At 55.5% G+C, this 20,745-nt stretch overlaps 1 protein-coding gene across 1 annotated transcript; it reads right to left on the bottom strand.

Annotated features, from left to right (window-relative positions):
- Nucleotides 1-13,690: 13,690 nt before the first annotated feature.
- Nucleotides 13,691-18,860, bottom strand: DLX3 (distal-less homeobox 3). Its single transcript, XM_059907482.1, has 3 exons — nt 18,357-18,860; nt 17,125-17,315; nt 13,691-15,529 (listed from the first exon to the last, which is right to left on the bottom strand). Exons 1-3 carry the CDS (start codon nt 18,679-18,681, stop codon nt 15,182-15,184), a joined length of 864 nt encoding a protein of 287 aa, XP_059763465.1. The 5' UTR covers nt 18,682-18,860; the 3' UTR covers nt 13,691-15,181.
- Nucleotides 18,861-20,745: the final 1,885 nt, after the last annotated feature.

The following is a 20,745-nucleotide window of genomic DNA, read 5'->3' as shown; positions in this document are numbered from 1 at the left end:
TCACAGCAAATTCTCTCCTGGCCCAGTTCTGGAGGGAGCCAGGCACTTCACAGCCCCCTGTGCCCACCTTCAGCCCAGGGAGAGCCCCTGCTCACCTTGGGAGAGGCCACACCTACTGACCCAGTCCAGTCCTCCCCTGGGAGAAGTGAGCTCCTTGGGGTGGAAAGGCCCCAACTCACCTAGTGGAAGGGGGAGCAGGAGGGAGAGGAGAAGGAAAACCCCAGAAGGAACTGGACTTCTCCATCCAATGAACATTTGTAGAGCCCCTGCTCTGTGTTAGATCCTGGGGATATCAAGGTGACCTAGGCAGACCCTGTGGGCTAACAGAGGCCAGACAATGACCAGCCACTTGTGTGGTAAGTGCCAGGCTAAGGGAAGTACAGAGGGCAGTGAGGGCATAGTCAACACAAACACACACACACCCCCATGCACGCATGCACGCACCTGGCACTCAGCAGCAGGGGGATTGAGGACAGGGGCTGCAAATAATTCAGGGAATCCAGCCCAGCCTGGCCCGAGGCCTTGGGGGAGGGGCCTCCAGTTCCAGACTAGAAGCTCCCAAGTCAAGCTTCCCTCTTACTACCTAAACCTGTTCCCAAGCAAACTGGAAAGCCCACCCAGGCACTTCGCGCCAACCCAGGCTGGCCACAGAGAAGCCCAAATTGGAATCTTATGTAGGGGAGAGGGGTTATGAGAGTCAGTGGGAGCCCCCCACCTCAAAAGACCTGCAATCAGCCCCTCCTAGGCCCTGTTATGTGTCAGCGGCCACCCCCATTCCCCAAAATATACATGGAGGGGTCTCCTGGGGGTGGCAAATGGCACAGGGTGGGTCAAAGCCAAGCTCTAGGAGCAGTGAGGAATGAGGATGCCAGGAGGAGAAACGCCTTCCTCTTCCTCCCCACCGATGCCTTCTCCTGCCCCTCGCCACCCACCCCATCTCCACCGGCTCTCTCGGTAGCCCCAGCCGCAGATTCCTCCTCTGGGTCTTCTCTGAGGCCACAGGTCCTCAAGGTGGCTGTTCCCTCCCACGGCAGGTTGCACACTCTTCTTTCCACAGACCTGAGATAAGATCTACCGCTCCATCTCGGAAAGCCTCCAAAGGCGAGATTAATTGGACAGCCCAACAAGAGTCACATCGTTAAAACAACAGCCCAGATTGTAAACTTAAGTAGCAGAAGGAGTATAATTACTCTTCCAGCCAGCGGCCAGCTGAGCTGACAGTGCCCCCTCTTCCCTACACCCATCCATCCTCCCTTTCCAGTGGAAACAGGAATCCTTGTCCACTTGGGAGCTGGTCCAGTTTCCCTGGGCTCCTGACTGCTGATGGGAATGAACTCCAGTGGAAGAGGTACCCCATTCCCTTCCCACAAACCGCTGGAGCTGCAGAAAGGGAGGCTGTGGTTTCTTCCTGTGAGGACACCTCTCTGGGAAAATTGGGTCAATAAGGCAGGGGGGACACTACTGAATGGTTTAGAACTGGGGTTTTGGCCTCCAAAGAGTCCTGCTCTGCTGTGTGACTTTTGGAAAGTTGCTTAACCTCTCTCTCAGCCTCCTTTTTCTCCCCCCTACGATGGGAACACTAATAGGACCTGCTTCCCAGTGCGGTTGTGATGATGAAATGAGATGGTGCTTGTAACATGCTTGACATGGTACCTGGAACATAGTAAGCACGTAATAAATGGCGTTTATAGCTGCTGTATGATTATCGAAGAGGAGAGGTCACAGCGATGCTGAATTCTTACCGCCACGGCCATCCATTCACCTCCTGCCTCCAGCCCACCTGCCTCCTCAGGGCAAGGAGGAGAAAAGGGGCTGGAGACTAGAGAACTCCACACATCCCGGGTCATCACCTTTGAGAGCAGGACACAGGCAAGGTCCTAAATGCAAAAGCGCCGGGATCTAGAAGCAGCTGAGCCTGGAGCCCACTCTCTCACCTGCACGGGTCTTAGCCACAGGAAAGCTGACTTGGAGCTGTCCTTCCCTCTCCCCACGTGCTATTTTAAGACACGTCCCCCAACAAAATGAGATTCAATTAATTCAATTAAAGCAATTTTGGGAGCAGCTCCTGAAGGCTTTCAATGCGAGATAATTACAAGTAATTTGCCGCTGCGAAGAGGAAAAGGGCACACTGGGTCTGGGGGGAAGGAGTTAGCCCCCTCCCCACCAAGCACACACAGATCTAGAGGGATTCCACACTGCCATCTGAACTGCCCTCCCATTGGCCAAATTACTTGCAGGTGGGAAGAGGGAGCTTGCGGTGGTGGGAGGGGGCTGGGAAGACCGAGTGACAGACCGCCCCTCCCCCACCCCACATCTGCCCTGCAAGGTGGGGTGCGGAGCTGGCTGTTCCCCCGACAAAATGTCTGCATAGCCCTAGCAGCTGATTACTCAGCTCCAAACCTCACTTGAGTTTGGATGCCTGAACTTGCCTCTGGGACTGTATCCAGAGTCAATGGAATGTTATCCGGGTAGCTGAGGCCAGTGTAGATGAGGCCTTAGAGATCAAGGACTTCCCCAGAACTTATAAAGGATGTGGGCAGAGCAGGGAAAGGCCAGAGAAGACATACACTGACTTCTTGCTTCCAAGGAGGTGATGATACACCCACTCTCTCTCCTCCCCTGATCTGATAATGAGCTTTCTAGTTCTGCCTGGCATCTAACCTCATCTCTTGCATTGTAGTGGTGGCAAATCTCCTCCCAGCTTTCTGTCCTTGGGACCGCTGAAGCCTCTTCCTTCAGAGAAGCATCTTGCAGGTGTTTCCCACCCCTAATTCACCTGGGATAACTCTTTCCTTGCCAGGGCTCATTTGGCCTGGGAGGAGGTGGAGGTGGGTGTGGTGCCTAGAGGGGACTGGGGTGGAAGGTAGGAGGCTGGGACCAGTGTGTGGGGATGGGCTTCAGGCCTCTGCAAAAACTCCTCTGAACCCTGTTCCCAAAGTACCTGGTTTTCAAGGGTCGAGTGTCCCCCTTCACCTGGGAGCCCCTGTTCCAAGAGATGAGTAATGTTTTAACAATAAGGGTGGAAAAGAAAAATTCACTGACCCTAAAGTATTTCTCTTTCATATCTTCCCTTCTCTCCCATCTGTCTCCTGGCTTCTCCCATGCCAAGGAGGAGTGAAGAGGAAGGGCCCTTCAGCTCTAGTCTCCCCTCTCCAGCCCTTTCTCCCACCCCTTCTCTGAGTAGCATTGCTGTTGGACCTGGGACAGCCAGGGAGAAATCCTATCAGCGAGCCCCTGGGCGACTACTGTCTCTCCCCTTCCAAGATGAAAAAAGTTAGAGAGGAAAGTGGCTGCCTCCTCATGCCTCCCCTTCCCCCTTTCCTGGCCAGCCCGGATTGGTTAAAAGGGGGGAATTAAAGTTTCTTTTACCCCAAACCTCAAAGTACAAAGGCCCCAGACAAATGCACAGAGACAGGCAGATGCAAGGACCCAGGCACAGGGACATCATAAGGGCACACACATTGCCATAGAACAAAGTGCATGCACACACACAACAGCATACATGGAGTGGGCAGAGCTGCATGCGAGACACACGTGAGCATGTGTACAGGAAGCCTTCCATGGTTGTACATGGACATATACAGAGAAGTACACTCCCAGGTTATGTATTCACAGAGTGAAGCACAACACAGAGGGATGAACCAAGAAGGAAATGCCCAGGGACTTAAACACATGCGAAAATCGACTGAAACATCCCCAGAAATGCACAGACTAGCTTCCCTATGTGTGAGCTTCTCCTGCTCCCTTCTCATTCCCACCCCCTTTTCCTGGCTGTCCATCTCCTATTTTCTGAGAATATTTCCCTGGTAAGCAGTTGGGGAGAGAGACTGAATGGCCAAGAACCTGATAATTTGATTATAACTTTATTTTCTTTGTTCCCTGAAGCCTTGCCTGCTTCCTTTCCTGAGCTCCAGCAAGAGCTCCCGTCCCAGCCCTTCCTGGCACATCCTGTGGCTCCCAGATGTAGCCATAGATTCCAGCCCTGGCACAGAAACCCAAAGGCTGTCCTCTCGGAGGGCTCCACTGAACCCTCTGCGCCCCTGCCCTGACAGCAACTCAAGGAGGAGGGATCTCAGGGGTCACAGGGTGGTGAGGGAAGCACTGCTTTGGTTACTACTTACTGTGTAACCTTGGGCAAGTTACACACCCCCTCTGAAGCTTAGATAATTTCTCTTCCTAAATCCTGTGTGTGTGTGTGTGTGTGTGTGTGTGTGTGTGTGTGTGTGTATAAGGGGTTGATGTGTATCCACCACCACTTTCCACTCCAGTCTGGGGCATTGTAAAGCACAGCCTGTCTCTCCCATCAGACTGGAGGCTCCCGGGGTACAGGGCTTTGCTTCTCCCCCCAGAATGGATGCCTTCTGCAGCTCTTTTCAGTCCCCATAGTTTGATGTCTCTAAGGTACTCAGCCCCAGTGGCATCCTGGGGGACGTGTCTGCCAGCCCAGGAAGGGAAAGGAGTTGGCTTCAAGCTTCCTCCAAACACCAAGGTTTCTGATTCAACTCTGCGCAGTGCCAGGCCTTCAGTCTCTCTGGCCCCAAAATGGAGAGATTACTTCATTTGCAGGGGAGGGTTCTACTGTCTGTGGAATATATGTGGAATATATTCCTCTGAGCTTCATCTGAACCATGCCCTTTCAGAGTTCAGTTGAATTTTGGGTCAGATCCTTTGGCCAGCCTGCGGACTTCCACTCTGGCTTGTAGCCCCCATTCTCTCCCCCTCCCCACTTCAAGCTGATGAATAACATACAGGCCAAATCATGAGGCCAGGAGCATGGCATCTAGATTATCCCACTCTAGTCATGAGGCTCCCTGGAGGGCATCATTCCTTCCCCTCTCTGCTCAGGAATCCCCTTGGCCCAGAAGCCTATCCCTGCGATCATCTTTTCTGTCCTGTTTTGCCTGACCCATCAGGACTTGTGCTTCTTCCTCAGACTGGAGGTTGCCAGAGAGCAGGGCATTGGCCTCCCCTCTCCGACTGGGGGGCTCTCCCCTCAGTGGTTCCTTTCTCTGCCTGACCACCCCTTCCCCAAGCCTGGTGCTCCCACTCTCTTTGGGGTGGAGGGCCTCAGTGCGTGGGGCTGGGCAGAGGAATAAGTGTGAATGGGGACATGGGATCCTTGCCCAGGTCCCACCCCTCCCACTTCCCACCATGCCTGCCACAGAACCACCAGACCACTCCTCTCAGGCTGGCCCCAGGAGCTGCTTTTTCTGCCCCTGCAAGCTGGGGCCTGCTGCAAACTCCTCCTCCCAGCCCTGGAGCCACCGGGAATTCTTTGCTCCAACAGATCCTGGGGGAAGCCAGACTGTGGAAGGCTGCTGACATGCCTCTGCTGGGCTCCTGTCACATTCCCCAAGCCCAGGGGGATCAGCTGGATCCACCAATGCAGGCTTCTTCCACCCCTGGTGACGTCCTCAGGTCCTCCTACCTCCTTCTCCAAAGCCTGAATCTGCCGTGGGACCATCCCTGGCTTCAACTCCCTCCCACTCCCAGCCCCTTGGCAGCCCCATCCAAACAATAAGAATTATTCCCCCAGCCCCTTGGAAAGTAAAATGTGTCTCCTCATCCAGAGAAACTTCATGGAGTCTCTGGAATGCAGACACACAGCTGAGAGGCCTTGGGCAAGTCACTTTACCTTTCCGGATCTTTATTTCCTCACTGTGCAGTGGGGATAATGATCAGAATGATATCTCAGAAGGTCATGGAGGGGCTTCCCTGGTGGCACAGTGGTTAAGAATCTGCCTGCCAATGCAAGGGACACAGGTTCGAGCCCTGGTCCGGGAAGATCCCACATGCCGCAGAGCAACTAAGCCCGTGCGCCACTACTACTGAAGCCCACGTGCCTAGAGCCCGTGCTCCGCAACACAGACAAGACACCGCAATGAGAAGCCCGCACACTGCAATGAAGATAGCCCCCGCTTACGGCAACTAGCGAAAGCCCGCGTGCAGCGACGAAGACCCAACGCAGACAAAAATAAATAAATTTATTAAATTAAAAAAAAAAAGGAAGAAGGTCATGGAGACAGGGAGAGTGCACTCTTGGTGTATTGTGAAATACACCAGGTATGGCAGGGGATTCACCAGTTATGCCAGGGGATACACCAGGTATGCCAGGGGATATGGTGACCTATTCCTTTGCCCCAGTTCCCCCAACCGCCTAAATCCTCCTCTGTCCCACCAACTTACCACATAAGGGTGAAGAGTATAGTCATCCCCAGGAACACGCACACAAGAAAAAAATGAAAGCCAGAGGCCTTAGTTCAAGTCCAACTCTATGACCATGGGCAAGTTCCTTTTCCCCCCCTTTTTCTTTGTTTTAATTGAGGTAACATTGGTTTATAACATTATATAAGTTGGGGACGCTTCCTAACCTCTCTGTACCTCACCTTCCTCATGTGGGAAATGAAGATAATAATTAATAGCATGTGCTTCTTAGGGTGGTGAGAACTAAATGAGTTAAAACAACAAAAGGCACTATAACACAGTCAGGATTCAGCAAGGATTAGTTGTTAGTATTATCTCTGACTGCCAAGCAAGAAAAACCTTCTCTGTCCCTGAGATGTCTTGTCCAGATTTCCCTGTTCCTCTGTTGGTCTCCACCTGTGAGCAGAACCCTAGTCTGACGGTCTTCCCCAAACACCCCACAGCGAGAGGGGTGGGCTGGACAGAAGCTGCTTTGTGAAGAGGGGAGGAAGTTGTGCAGGACACTGGCTAAAGGGTGAGGACTTCTGACTGTGCTTCCAGGACAGCCCTCTGAGCAGCCCAGGTGAGAAGGTGCCTGAAGAGGTGAGATCATCCCTTCCCTGCCTGGATCATAGTTAATGCAGAGGCGAATGAAGTTCCTGACTTCTTCATTCATGAAAGATTACCTCTGCTATAACCCCAGAATCCCTCCTGCTAGACAAAAAAAAAAAAATCAGAGAAAAAACAAAGGATTTCTTTTTACTGATATTTGATTGTATACCTAGAAAACTCAAGACACCTTAGGGGGGGAAAATCTTCCAGAAGTAAGAAAATTTTGGTACAGTGGCTGGATACAAGATAGATATAGGACGCTGTTCACTAGTCTTACGATAAATGAGGGAAAATATTCCTGTTACAATGGAAACACCAATGAACGAACCACTGCAAGTATACAGATGTGGAGAAGCAGCTCTTTAGCTGATTAGTAACTGAGAGATACAGGCGTACCTCGGAGATATTGTGGGTTCAGCTCTAGTCCGCCACAATAAAAATGAATATTGCAATAAAGCGAGTCCCACAAATTTTTTGGTTTCCCTGTGCATAGAAAAGTTAGGTTTACACTGCCCTATAGTTGCTCACACTATACTGTAGTCTATTAAGTGTGCAATAGCATTATGTCTAAAAAAAAATGTACCTTAATTTAAAAATAATGCTTTTGGAAAAATGGTGCTGATAAACTTGCTCAACTCGGGGTTGCCACAAACTTCAATTTGTTAAAAAAAAAAATTGCAATATCTGTGAAGTGCAATAAAACGAAGCACAACAAAACAAGGTGTGCCTGTATTAAACCCTGCCCTCTTCCCTTCTGCTGGTGCTAAGGCCCAGCACATGGGTCTGTCCTGGGTGGCTGTCCTTCCATTACATCTGAAGCATGTGGCAGACTTAGGTTGGAATCAAGAAAGGACTTTCCCAGTAGAGGGAGGAATTCTATATGAGACTTCCCCTCATTAGGAGGAAGGGTCAACTTTGGGCCCATTGAGGGCACCTAGAACTCCCAAGGTCAACTGAGGAGACTCTTAACTGCATACAAGCTGGTTTCATCTAGAACTGACAGTATAGTTTATTGAGCTCCATCACTGGGCCAAGCTTTGTGTTAAGCCCTTTAAATGTGTTATTTAATTTCCTCAGAAATCCTGAAAGATACATATGATTAGCTCCATTTTATAGATGAGGAAAGTGAGCCTCAGAGAGGGCAAATGACTTACCTGAGGATACAGAGTGAATAAGCGTTAAAGTCAGGGTTAGAGCTCAGAAGTATCCATACGTGTGCCTGGGTGTTTGCACATGTGTGTCCTACTTTATGACACCCTGGTGTCTCTAAGGGCACAGGGCAGATCTGGGAACAGGAGGGAAAGCTGAGCCTGGCCCCCTCTCTGCTTTCTCTCCATTTCAGTCTTAGAGGCCATGGGGTGGTGAGAGGCCCACAGGCCAGGGATTCAGAAGGCTAGACTGGAGGACTTTAGGGGAAACTATTAACCTCTTGAACCGCAGTTATCTCACCTGGGAAGTGGGATAATAATGGCACTGCCCTTGCCAGGCAGTTGAGACGGTGCCTGTGAAAGCACCTGGCACAGGGCTTGGTGCACAGTAGGTGCTCCATTAGCATCTTCACTGCTCAGATCTTGGGAGGATCTGAGTTTGCACTTGGGAGACTTCCCTTCCTTACCAGCCAGCCTCGTGCTTCCTCTGGCCTCCTGCTTTCCTCAGCTTTCCCCCTTACCCTCCCTTAGCTGAGGGCATGTCACCCCCCCTCCCCCACTGGTGATTCCTGAGCTCAGGGCAGGCCTGACTGGCCCCAGGGGTGGGCATGGGACAATGCCACACGCGTTGCATGATGTGGCCAGACGCCCTCAGTGCGCAGGGAAGGGCACACTGCTGCTGCTGCTTCTGCCACTGCCAATTGCCAGGTGCGAGATGAACGGCCCAGAGTCGGGGGATACCCCCTCCCCCGCCCCACCTAATCCTCCAAGGTGTGGAGTCTCTGGTCCCTGCCTACTCAGCAGACATTGCCAGTCCTGCTCCCATTTGCGCCAGGAGATAACCCAGGAATTTGGGCCTTGAGGCCCCGCCCCCTCTCAGTCCCCTCGCCAGCTTTGCCTCCTACCAGGGTGTCTATCCCAGCTGCCTTGGGTCCCTAAGTCACTCATTCTCTCAGACAGCCCACCTCGGGGCTCAACAGGCCAATTCCACACTCTGTCCTCTGCCAGGAGGTCTCCTAAATTCACTGCCCCTCCTTTGCTGTGTGACCTTGGGCAAGTAACACAGTCACTCTGGGGCCACTTCCCGAAGAGATGATGCCTAGTGAGGGTGCAGTCACTGTTAGTTCCTGCAGTTGCTCAGAAGCAGCGATTGGTGATTGGGTGCTGGGTGCTCCTCGCATTGTCTTGGTTAACCCCCAACAGCCGAGAGAGGGGGGCAGTTATCACTCCTCCCTCAGCCCCACACTCCCTCATCTGATGGGAGTGGGAGGGATTGTGTGAGGGGTCCCAAGAGCTCTTTTCACTGACTCATCTGGGCAGTTGATGTCCACTGAGCATCCTGCCCTCCAGTCAGCGCTACGCACATGGGGTGGACACACCAAAGCCCCCGCCCTCATGCTTGATGTCCCAGTTCAAACCCTGCCCAGCTCTGCTCCCCCGGGACCTTGGTATAAAAGATTTCCCCAGGCCCCTTGCTTTGCAGCCCAGCAACCCTCCCCAGGGTGAACAAAAATGCTCCACGTGGTCCATGCCCAGTGCTATAAGCGGGAGGCGAGACAGTAAAGGTGAGGCACAGGCTCTGCCTCCGCAGAGCTAGGACTGGGGGCCTGGAAAGAATCACTCAGCTAGCAGTGACCAGCATGGCTGAGTGACAAAGAAGAAGGACAGGGGCTGGAGGTCCAAGAAGGTTACCCTGAGGAACTGACTTCTGGGGGAGGGGGACTGGGCCCCTGAAAAGAGCTGGAGGCTGGCCTTCCTGACTCCCTGGCTCCAGCCTTCTCTGCCATCCCCCCAACCTGCTCCCTCTGGCCCAGGCCCCACCAGGGCCCCCATAAACACTGTCCTCCCGCCCCCCCTTCCCTGGGGCCAAGGAAACTCATCTCCAAGCACTTTTTGGCTTCTGAGCCTCCCAGCCTCAGGCTGCTGGGTGGCTGGTAAACAGCTTGTTAAGGTGATTAACGCTGCAATTAAAGCTGGAAAAACCGAGGCCAGGGTGCTGGCTGAAGGCTCTCCCTTCTCCTCCCCCTCTCTGTTCTCCCCCTGCCCTCCTCTTCCATCCCCTCCGGGCTTGGTTGACGCAACTCAGCCTGACTTGGCGAACCAGAGCCCTCCCTTAGGCTGGGAGGCTGCACACCGAGTGTCCAGTTGGTCTCAGCTGCCCAGAATCCCTTCCCTGCGGAGGTTGGGGGCCCTGCTGGCCTGGGGAGTAAGTGGTAGTGATGGTGTGCTGCTGAGGTGGGTGGTGTGCAGAGGCTGATTTGGGGTGAGGTCTCTAAGATCCACTAGTGCCTGGGACCCCTTAAAGGGAGGGGCCTCAAGGACAGGGGTAGAGACCATCCTTCTCGTCCACTTCCGCAAGTGAGAAGGGCAGGGGCCGTCTCCTTCCAGTCGAGGGGCAGGAGTTTCCTTTCTCCAGGCTCTCAGAGTCAGGGTGGCTCCCAGCGCATCTGAGGGGCTGGGAAGTGCCAGACCCTGAGCCTTGCATCCGGGGAAGGTTTTAAGGACCCACTGGGTCCGTGCCTCCCCTCCCTTCAGCATCAGCTCTAGCCAACCCGCGAGGGCCCTCGAGGCTCCTGCTCTCAGGCTCCCCCACAAGCCTCCTTCCTCTGCACCCCATGAGTCCTAGGAGAGGAGTTATTCTGCAGGTGGGGTCTCCAGGGAGTATGTTCCCAGACCCCCATCTCTGCCTGTCATGCTGCCATCCTTCTTTCAAGGCATAATTCAAATCCCACCTCCCCCATGAAGCCTTTCTACGTGTCCTTCCCACCCACCACCAACTGGCCCTGCCCTTTCCTCTGACAACCCATCCAGTCTCTCTGACTGCGTCAGGTTTGTCCAGCTGGGGGCCTGTCTGGGGTGGGCCCTGCTTCTGGCCATGGAGCTCGTAGCCCAGATCTGTGCCTCCCTTCCCCAGGCTTCAGTCATCTGTGGTACCAGCTCCTAGAACAGTGCGTGGAATAGAGCAGGTGCTCAGTAAATATTGGTTGAATCCTTTTTGGAGTGCACCTAGAGATCGGTGGATCGACCAATGTGGTAAGTGCAGCCAGGGGCCTGGGTCTGAATGAGGCACATTGAGGGTGGGATGGGGCAGGAGGCTAGGTGGGCAGTAAGCCCCATCTCCCCTGTCACCATTGTCAACAGCAACTTTGATACACCGAGCAGTACGCACCATGTGCTGGATGCCTTGTGAAGCGTTTTACACATATTATCCATTTAGTCCTTGCAACAACTACCTGCCAGGCAGGTAGCATTATTCCTATGTTACAGATGAGAAAACTGAGGCTTAGAAAGGTTAAGTGACTTGCCCAAGATCACACAGTCAGTAAAGTAGTGGAGGCAGGATTCACTCCAGGTCAGCTGACTCCAGCGTGCACATTCCTGACTACAGCATTAAGCTTTTCCAAGGATCAGCCCTGGGGAAGAAGCCCAGCCCCGCCCGCCTCCACTTCTCCCAGGGAAGGACTCAGGGAGGAGGGCTGGAGGGTTGGGGTGGGCACAGCTGCCCAGCTCTCTGACACTCTGCCCTGGCGTCTTAGTAACCTGAGCTGCAGAAAAGCCCATGAAGAGCACCCATTCTCCAGACAGACCAGGGTTCAAATCCCAGCATTGCCATGTATTAGTTATGTGAACTTGACAGAGATTGGACCTCTCTGAGCCTCAGCTTCCCCATCTGAAAATTGAGTACTGTACCACCCCCCTCCCTGGCTGTTGCGAGGATAACATGCAAAGTGCCTGGCACAGAGTAGGAGTTTAGCAAATCCAGCCCTTATTAAGGTTTGGAGAACAGTGATCCTCAGGGCAGACTGGGGTTCCCTCGCCCCCCTCTTCTTCCCTGAAGGTTGTCACGAGGCAACGAGTGTAGTCAAGAAGCACCTGGCAGAAGATGGGCTCAGCTGCCCCACCTAGGCACTCTGCCATGTCCCCCACCCAAGTCCCTGTCCTTGTGGCTCTCCTACCCACCAGGGCTGGTGAAGAGGGCCACCTGCCTGGCCTGGAGGTGAGGAGAGGAGGAAGGGGAGGTGAGGGGCGGGGCTGACCCTGAGGGAGGTCACCCGGGCAGTTAATCCAGCCTGACAGAGCAGGGATGAGCAGGGAGGAATTAGGGAGCTTACAACATCCTTTCATCCCGCAGCAGCCCGCCCGCCAGCCTGCCCGCCCAGCCTCCCTCCTTCCTTCCTCTCTCTTTCTGCCCTTTTTTTCCCTCTCCCTCCCTTTGCTGGCAGCCCAGTCCTAATAAAATGCAGTGTCTCCAGCAAGTCTGCCCGGCTGCCGCCTCGCTGCTCCTGCCTGCACGCAGCCCTCAACCCAAACTGCTCAGCTCAGCCCCGCCTGGCAGCTGCCACTTAACCCTTGCCAGCCTGGCTGGCGTCCGTGGGCTGGAGGCCCTCCTCCCTTCCCCCACCCTCGGGCGTGGTGGGAGGGGAGGCCTATTTTCTGAGAGGCAGAAGGGTGAGGTGAGGGTTGGAGGGCCCCCATGTTCTGGAGCCCTGCTGTTCCACAAGGCCCTTCTGTCTTCTGCCTTCTCATCCTTATTCTGCTTTGTGCCTCACCGTAGCCACAGAGGCCAAAAGGGTGGGGATTGTTGTTCCCATTTGACAGATGAGGAAACTGAGATTCTGACAGAGAGGTTCCAGGCTAAGCTGGGTCACCTTGGCTGCTGGGTGGTGTTGCTGACTCTCCATCCTAGACTTTTTCCAGTACAGGGAGCTGCCTATGCCTGTGTGTGTGTGTGTGTGTGTGTGTGTGTGTGTGTGTGTGTGTGATGCTCGGGTGACTTGAGCGATGCGTGTGTGCACCTGTGTACCCCTTGGAATGTACGATTTGTATATTTGTGTGACGCTACCATGTCTCAGGTGTGCGTTTGGATCTGTGTACTGGCCTCAGAGGGCAACACGTTTGCCTGAGGTGGGAGTCCGTGTACGTGTGATGGTAGAGATGCGTTTCTTGGTACGTGTGTGTATAAGCGAGAGAGGTGGCTTCACAAGCGTGTGCGTGCATTCACGCTGTCTCCCATCTGTGCCAAGACGTTTGTTCACACACACCCCACTCCATTCCTACTGCCACCTCCAGCTCTCTGTCCCCAGAGTCTCGGAGTCTGGCAGCTGGAAGAGGAGGGTGGCGGCGCTGCTGGCCCAGGCCGGCAGCCGCGGCAGCAAAAGGGCTCTGAGTCAGGGCCCGAGCACTCCCAGGGAAGGTCAACATGGAAACCCCTTGTCTGTTTCCATGGTCCAGCCTGGATCCCAGTGGCCTGGGGTCCCTGCCAGCTGTGGGAGCAGTGGTGTTCCCCCTGCCTGAGGCCTCACCCTCACCCCCAGCTGAAAGGGATAGACAGGAGGGTGAGGGGCCAGGGCGTGGAGGCAGGGGGTTTACACGCGTGTGCAAGCGTGTCTGCATGTGAGCCCAAGATCAAAGAGCGGCCCTGAGGTGACCCAGCGGCAGTGGCGGATGGCTGCTGGCTGGCAGGGGATGTCAAGCCACCAAGCAGAGTGGAGTCAGGGGGGCCAAGGGCTGGGAGCCTCCACTCCCCAGACCGTGGGGGCAGCCATGGGGTCAGGAGCACCTACTACCCAGGGCCAGGCTCAGCCCAGTCCTTGAGCCCAGAGCCCCAGCAGTAGGTCCCCAGGGCTCTGACTCCCCCAGGAGACCCTGGAGGCTCAGAGGGCCTTCCCCACCAAACACCTTCCCCAACTCCCGGCTCTCCGCCGAGAGCTGCCTGCCTCTAGCCTCCAGTTCAAAGAGCTCAGTGGTTATTTTCTTCTTTTTTATTAATGTTATATATAAAGATGGGTCCAATAAGAAAGCAGAAATGAGAAGACTGGGAGGGGGTGGGACTTGGCTTCATTCCTCTACCCCTGGGGTGGGACTCTTCGAGATCCACCACGTCTCTCCTCTCGCCTGTGCCTCCCACAAACCCAAATCCAGCCGGAGCCCACATCTGTTTCTCTCAGCTCACGACGCACAGGCAGGTACATCCAGGAGGAAAGGGCCACATAAATAGGAAACCACAGTAGGGAGGAGGCTGCTTCTCTCTGTTGCTTTAAAAAAAATACATACTATATATATAGCTACAGTCTTCTACCTCTCCTTTTCTTCCATGTTCGACCACATCAGGGGTGGAGGACGGTTAGCTCTGGGGGGCGTCCGGGCCAGGAAGGGGCAGTGCCACTGACCCTTCAGACAGCCACCCCCTCACCCCTAAAGGCACCGAGTTATAACCCTTCCCTTGTGCCCCATGCACGTCACCCGACATTCTCCGCCGTCTTGGCGGGAATTATCTGTTTCCAAGGCCACCGGAAAGGGGGTGTTTTGGGGTTTGTCTTGCCTTGGAGATTTGGGGTTTGGCGCCAAAACTGCCAACTCACTGGAGGAGAGGAATAGGTGGGGTGCGGGCGAGCAGAGGCACCCACGCAGGGGAGATTGGTCCTATCTGTTAACAATGCCCTTTGTCTTCCTATTTTTCAACAGCTTTTGAAACCAAAGTTGTGCAAAGTCCTGTACATGGAAGAAGAAATGGGTCCTCGGGAAGGATGCCTGGGATCCACCCCTCCTCTCTGACCAAAGCGGGGGAGGGCAGGTGCTCCTCGAGTTCTCTCTAAAGCCACAAATATTAAAAGCTTCCCTTACTTGGGGGCTTTTCTTTGGTTGAACCCTCAAACCCTAATTGAGGGCTAAAAGTTCAGGGGAGGGCTCGTTGAGGTCCCCACCCTGAGTCCCAGTCTCAAGGTTCAATGTCTTTTTGGCAGAGGGAATGCTCAGTTAAGGGGCAGCCCAGGTCCCCGTGGCAGGAGCTTAGGCCTGGCAGGTCCCAGAATCCACAGTGCCTGGTGCCCCAGCCCAGGCCTGACCTGAAGGCGCTCCACGGTGTCCCCAGTGCCCAAGGAATCCAGTCTAGGGACTCGGTACTAAGTTTTAGAATCTGGAAGGTGATGAGCCATTTAAAGCCAATCCAGGCTCTTGGAGCAGAAGGGAAACAGCTGTCCCAGCCGGAGTGAAGTTCCCAAACATCTGGAGGGGCACCCCAGTGTCTAGGCAGGGGAAGGGAAATTCAGGGGGCATCCTTGGCCCATGCAAATTTCATCTGGAAGCTCTTGGGTCCGTGGAGGAAGGGGCAAGGGAAGGGGGAAAAGGGGTGTCCTTTCCCCTGTGCTCCCCGATGATTCCTGAGTGTCGGCTAGGACGGAGGCGCCTTCTGCTTGGTCCTGGGGTTCCTTCGTGAGAGGTTCAGGCCAGGGGGGTGCTCAGTACACAGCCCCAGGGTTGGGCGGGGGCCCGGGGGAGGCATGGTGCAGGGTGGCTGGTTGAGGCGGCTGCTGCTGTAAGTGGGGTCCACTCAGGTTCTGTGCATGGTACCAGGAGTTGGTGGGGTCGTCCAGGTAGCTGGGGGAAGCACTGTACGGGAGCGGCGGGGGCAGCTGGCTGCGGGCAGGGGCTGGAGTAGAGTGGGAAGACGTGTCCCAGAGGGCGGGTGACGGTGGTGAGTTGCAGGCCATGGAATCACTGTTATTGGGGCTGTGCTCCAGGGGCGCCTCCCCGTTCTTGTACAGCTTCTTGAATTTGGAGCGGCGGTTCTGGAACCAGATTTTCACCTGCCCCAGAGAAGAAAGGGGGAGCTAGTTAGCCTCGCAGAACGCTGAGTGAAAACCCATCAGGGAACCCAGCCTAGAGAGGGCAAGGCCAGCACCCACCATCACACAAGACCCAGGCAAAACCCAGGCACCCGAACCCCCAGGCCAGCATCATTATTCTGTCGGGGACGGAACTTCGGCCAGGAACTTCTGACTGCCTAGGTCCAAATTTTGCTCTGCCACTTACTAAGCGTGGGACCTTGGGCAAGTTACTTAACCTCTCTGGTTCTTGCTTTCCTCATCTACAAAATGGGGATGATGGCAGCACTATTACCTACCTCATAGGGTTATTATGATGCTCAAATAAGTTAAGACAAATAAAGAACTCAGAACAGCCAGCCATACTACTGACATAGTAAGCACTGAATAAAAGGCAGCCCAGACGGGAGATGGGCGGTTTGTGGTATTTTGTTCACATTGGAAACCCATAAGCAGAGGTGCACAGATACACAGAGACAAATGCACACCCACATAAGCATCTCCATGCACGGCAATGTACACACTCACAGCTTCACACACGAGACACCAGGCTATAAAGATACACACATGCACAGATACAGCCAGATAAACACCCTGCAAACATGAGCACCCACGTTCACACACTCAGGAGCCCTCCAGGGCTGGCTAGTGGGGGTGACCTGGGGACTCAGGAGCAGGTGAGCCATGATTCCCCAAATTTCCCTTGGGGTTTCTCCCCCTCCCCCTGCTGCTCTCCACCCCATGACTGGTACAAACAATGAATCAGCTCCTCACCGGGTGACCCAGATTCCCGGCGGACCAGGCCCCACGCAGCAGCCGCAACCCAGGCCCGCCTGTCAACACCTGTAGGGAGCCAGGCGTCCGCCACTCCTCCCCTGAGCAGTGACAGCCTGCTGGGGGCTTTAGGGACAGGCTGGGGGTGGGGGGAGTCCCACTTCTGAGTTCCTGTCCCCCTTTGTGAGGAATCTCTGTTCCTGGCTCCCGGCACACACAAAGGGGTGGAGCATTTGGGTGCTGAGCAGGAATGCAGTCTTTTGATACAAGCACACATTTTTGTACATGCACTCACCCCTGTGCCCAGTCAAGTACATCTGCCTTGCCATCTATAAGCACAGTGACCCTTGAAAGGTCTCACTCCTTAAGTGTGCTTTCCCACATGTACACAGATCCATTAGCCTGTGTGCAAATATACATGCATACACGTATATGTACACCTCTTACACACACATGCCTGGCCTGGGGGGAGACACGTTGTGGACTCCTATCAGTGACCAACCCTGTGAGTGACCCACACTGTTGGGGGCCTGTGGGAGCTGGCGATTCTGGGGTACAGGGAGGACACCTCTCCTTGTGAGAGACTCAGTCACACAGGTTCACAAATATGCATGCCTGTACACGTGCTAATGCACAAACTTCCAACAGAGGTTGAGATCTGGGGTTCCCTCCACCCACAGGCAAGGGTTTCAAGGCCCTGCGGGGAACTTAAGAGGCCATCTAGGCTCAGCAGCGCCTGGGGAGTCCCGGGGTCCCGCGGGGCCCCACCGAGTCCTCGCGGCCCTCGACCGCCCACCACTGACCTGCGTCTGCGTGAGGCCCAGCTGCGCGGCCAGCTCGGCGCGCTCGGGCAGCGCCAGGTACTGGGCCTTCTGGAAGCGGCGCTGCAGGGCGGCCAGCTGGTAGCTGGAGTAGATCGTGCGCGGCTTTCGGACCTTCTTGGGCTTCCCGTTCACCATGCGCACCTCGGCTTCCGGTTCCTCCTTCACGGACACTGCGGGCAACGCACGGGGCAGTGGGCGGCTCAGCCTCGGCCTGCGACCCCGGTGCCCTCATGGGCCCCGCGGGACACGCCACCCTCCGGCCCACCTACTCACCCCGGGACTTCCCGGTTGCTCGCTCCGCCGCCGGCGCCCCGGCTGGGAGCTGCGGCCACAGCGCCGGGCCGGCGGCCGCCCGCGACGCGGCGCTCCCCCGCTCCCAGCTCCGCGCCCCCAGAGCGCGGCCCCGGCGCCAAGCTACCACCGGACGCGCACAGCCGCCGCCTCGCTCTCCGCAGCTCCCGCCACCATCTGCCCGCCGCCCTGTCACCCGCACCACGCCGTCGGTCGCTTCTCTCCCTCTTTCCCTTCCGTCCTCCCTTCCTTTATTGTTCTTTAAACTTTTTATTTTAGAATAGTTTTAGATTTTCAGAAAAGTTGCAGACACATCAGACGCCCTTCTTCCTTCCTTTCTTCACCCTTTCTTCTGTCCCTTTCTTGTGTCCTTTCTCTCACTTTGTCTCTCCACTTTTACGCTGACTCCACTTTTCTCTTTTTCAGTTTCTCCACTCTCCGCTGCTGCTTCCTTCCCTGTTCCGGTAATTCTGAGGGGTCTCTCTCCGTGTCCCCCTCACCTTTCTCCCTCCCCCACCCCAGGCCAGATCCAAAGAGGGGTCGCAGAGCTTCCAGCGCCCGCTGCCTACCCGCCAGCCCTCTACAGCCCCATGGAGGACCGCCTGCTGAAGTGCCCGGAAAGCACCTGGAGCAGGAGGTTCTCTGACATCCACAGCCCCTGCGTCCTCGCCTCGCTCACCCGGATCCTCACCCAGGACCACGGCGCCCCGCACGCACCACGCCCCGAAGGCGCGCAGTCTCGGGACTGGAAGGTCGTCTGTCCCCTCTGGGGGTCATCTAGCCCACCTTCTCTAACTTCGGACAGTACATTTCTTACCCGGGGCGCGTCCCTAGATTTCGGCTCCAATTCCTCGCCTTTCTCTCGCTCGCTCGGGAACCTCCGCGTGTCCCCCACTCTCCCGCGACCCCGTGGTCCTCACCTGGGTCCTGCGCGGGCAGTGGCTGTTCCCGGTAGGCTCCGTATTGCCGGTAGGAGGTTCCGTAGGTATACTCGGACTTGGGCGAATACGCGCCCGTGCCTGCAAGCCCGTTGAGGTTGAACTGGTGGTGGTAGGTGTAGGGGTTCACGGTCTGGCCATAGGGCTGGCCCGAGTAGTAGTCGTGCTGGGGAGCGCTGTAGTAGCCCAGGTCAGTGACGGAAGACTCCGGCAGGGTGGGCGAGTCCTTGGAACCCGCATGGCAGCTGAGCGAGCTGGAGATATCGGTGAGGATGCTGCTGAGCTTGCGATCGAAGGAGCCACTCATCCTGGCGGGCGCCGCGCCACCCCCCGGGCTGGCCTCGGCCGGAGAGCCGGAACGGGCAGGAGCGCGGGGGAGGCGGAGTAGACCAGGCGGGGGTGCGTGTCCGGAGGGCGAGGGGAGGGCCCGGCAGCGTCTCTGGGGAGGGTCGGCCGAGGGGCGCTTAGACCATCGCCGGTCTTCCGGCGGTCGCGGCGCGTTTCTCGTCGCGTCCCAAGCCACAGTCAAATGCTGCCAGCTCCGCCCGGCCAGCGGGTTATAGACTCAATAGTGGAGTCGCAGAGGGAGGCCCCAGCGCTCTGATTGGCTGCAAGTCTTGCCTTCCAGGCAAAACATGCTCTTGAGCTCTTTCGTTCCTCTCTCTCCCTCTCTCTCCCTCTCTCTCTCTCTCCCTCATTCTTTGTTGTTACCCAACACATACACACACACACACACACTCACACAGACCCCTCTGTTCCTCCTCCTGTGGATCCCTCCCTCAGCCCAGATAAACCCCCAGTGTCTCTGAAGGAAAGAGTGGGAGGAGGGTGTCTATCTGTAGAGTCCCCAGGATCCTTCAGTCTGTCTGTCTCTCTGGCTGTGGGTGGAAGGTGGTCTCAGGTGCGACAGAGAAGGAGGGGAATTTGCCTATTGGGTATTTGTGGAGGGAGGTGGTCCAAGGTGTGTGTGTGTGTGGAAATGACAGGCAGACAAACATGCCCAAAGTAGAAGGACCCAGGGCTCATGATAATGTTCTAATTTCTTTTAAAATCAGAAGAAAGGAGAACATTTTAGGTTGAAGAAAATGGTTGAATGTATATTAATATATTTATTATCTTTACAGCAATGCAGTCATAAAGTGTAATTTAAAAAAAATATTCTTAATGGAGGAAGGGGCCCATCAGGCAAAAGTGCCTTGGGCCTATGAAAGTCATCATTGGGTCCAGGGAGGGTCCTGTTGGAGAGGGCCTGGTAAGCAGGTGTGTGGATGAGGGGCTTATGGAGAGGGTGGAGGTGCACAGCCTGTGTGTGGCGATGTTAAAGCTATCTCCAAAACTTTCAGAGATGGCCTAGGCTTGCTGGAGGGAACAGGGAACCTGGGGTCCCCACGAGGATGGGTGGGACACAGGCTGGATATCTGTGTGCTTCGCTAAGTTTGGGGGCAGATTCTGTGTATTTGGGACAGCACTGGGGGAGTGTGGGCATTTTTAGAGATCAGGTGTAGGGGACGGGTGTACTTGAGGTGTGTGACGTGAGGATTTCAAGTGTTCCGCAGAAGATACAGAGTTCATTTACATGCAGAGAATGTATGTGAGTGCAGGAGTGTGAGTGTGAGAAAGTGTACCAGTGTATATGGGGGTGCTGTAAGCAGTGTGAGTGGAGGACCATGGGATGGGGTGTCTGTGTGTCAATGTGTAGTTGTGAACCTATGTACATAAAACTCTCAACACCTTCCCGATCTCCGGTAGTTGGGAACCATGATGCTCCACTGAACCCCCTCCCCCCAAGAAAGCTCTGAAGAAGAGGCTCTGCTCCCTGGGGACCCCCACCTCCTAGTTCTGTCTGGCCCACAAGGCCAGGCCTCTAGGGCATCCAAATTGTTCCCAACGTTTTTAGCCCATTTATCCATTCCACTCTCAATTCTGTTCTCCGCCTTTCTTGGTAGGGGGAGGGGGAGCTCCTCCAAATATCATTTCCTAGCCGCATAGAACATTCACGCAGGGCTCCCCGTCAATTCTTCTCCTGTCCCCTTTCCCTGCCTGGCCGGCTGGCGCGTCCCAGAGACACGCAGTGCCAGCGCGCCACCTTCTGGTCAGTCCTGGCCTCTGCGGCCTCCCCAAGTCTCGCCCATCCCCGAGGGAGGGTCTCCTTCATAGACTCTGTCCGCAAGAGAAGAGTGCAGGGGGCTCTGTGCCCCTTGCCAAAGTCAGACCGCCAGGGCGGGCTGCCAGGGTTCTAAGGGCTTTGAGAGCTGCCGTTGGCTGAGACAGAGGGCTACAGTCCGCCGAGGGGCAGGAGTGCCCGCCAGGTCCAGGTGGCTCCGGGGAGGCCGAGGCGTGGGAAAGGTGGGGGCGGGGGGCGGGCTAGGGG

The sequence above is a fragment of the Balaenoptera ricei genome, chromosome 20 (genome assembly GCF_028023285.1).
Source record: "Balaenoptera ricei isolate mBalRic1 chromosome 20, mBalRic1.hap2, whole genome shotgun sequence".
Classification (NCBI taxonomy): domain Eukaryota; kingdom Metazoa; phylum Chordata; class Mammalia; order Artiodactyla; family Balaenopteridae; genus Balaenoptera; species Balaenoptera ricei.
The sequence above is the reverse complement of the archived record's forward strand: the minus strand, read 5'-3'. Positions and strand labels throughout refer to the sequence as shown.

Bases quoted from the DNA above. Each gene is read 5' to 3' on its own strand.
- DLX3 (XM_059907482.1), bottom strand. From the start codon at position 18,681: ATGAGTGGCTCCTTCGATCGCAAGCTCAGCAGCATCCTCACCGATATC. The intron at 17,316-18,356 runs GTGAGGACCACG...CGTTGCCCGCAG, and splicing joins ACTGCCCGCGCAGGACCCAG to TGTCCGTGAAGGAGGAACCG. The intron at 15,530-17,124 runs GTCAGTGGTGGG...TCTCTGGGGCAG, and splicing joins TGGGCCTCACGCAGACGCAG to GTGAAAATCTGGTTCCAGAA.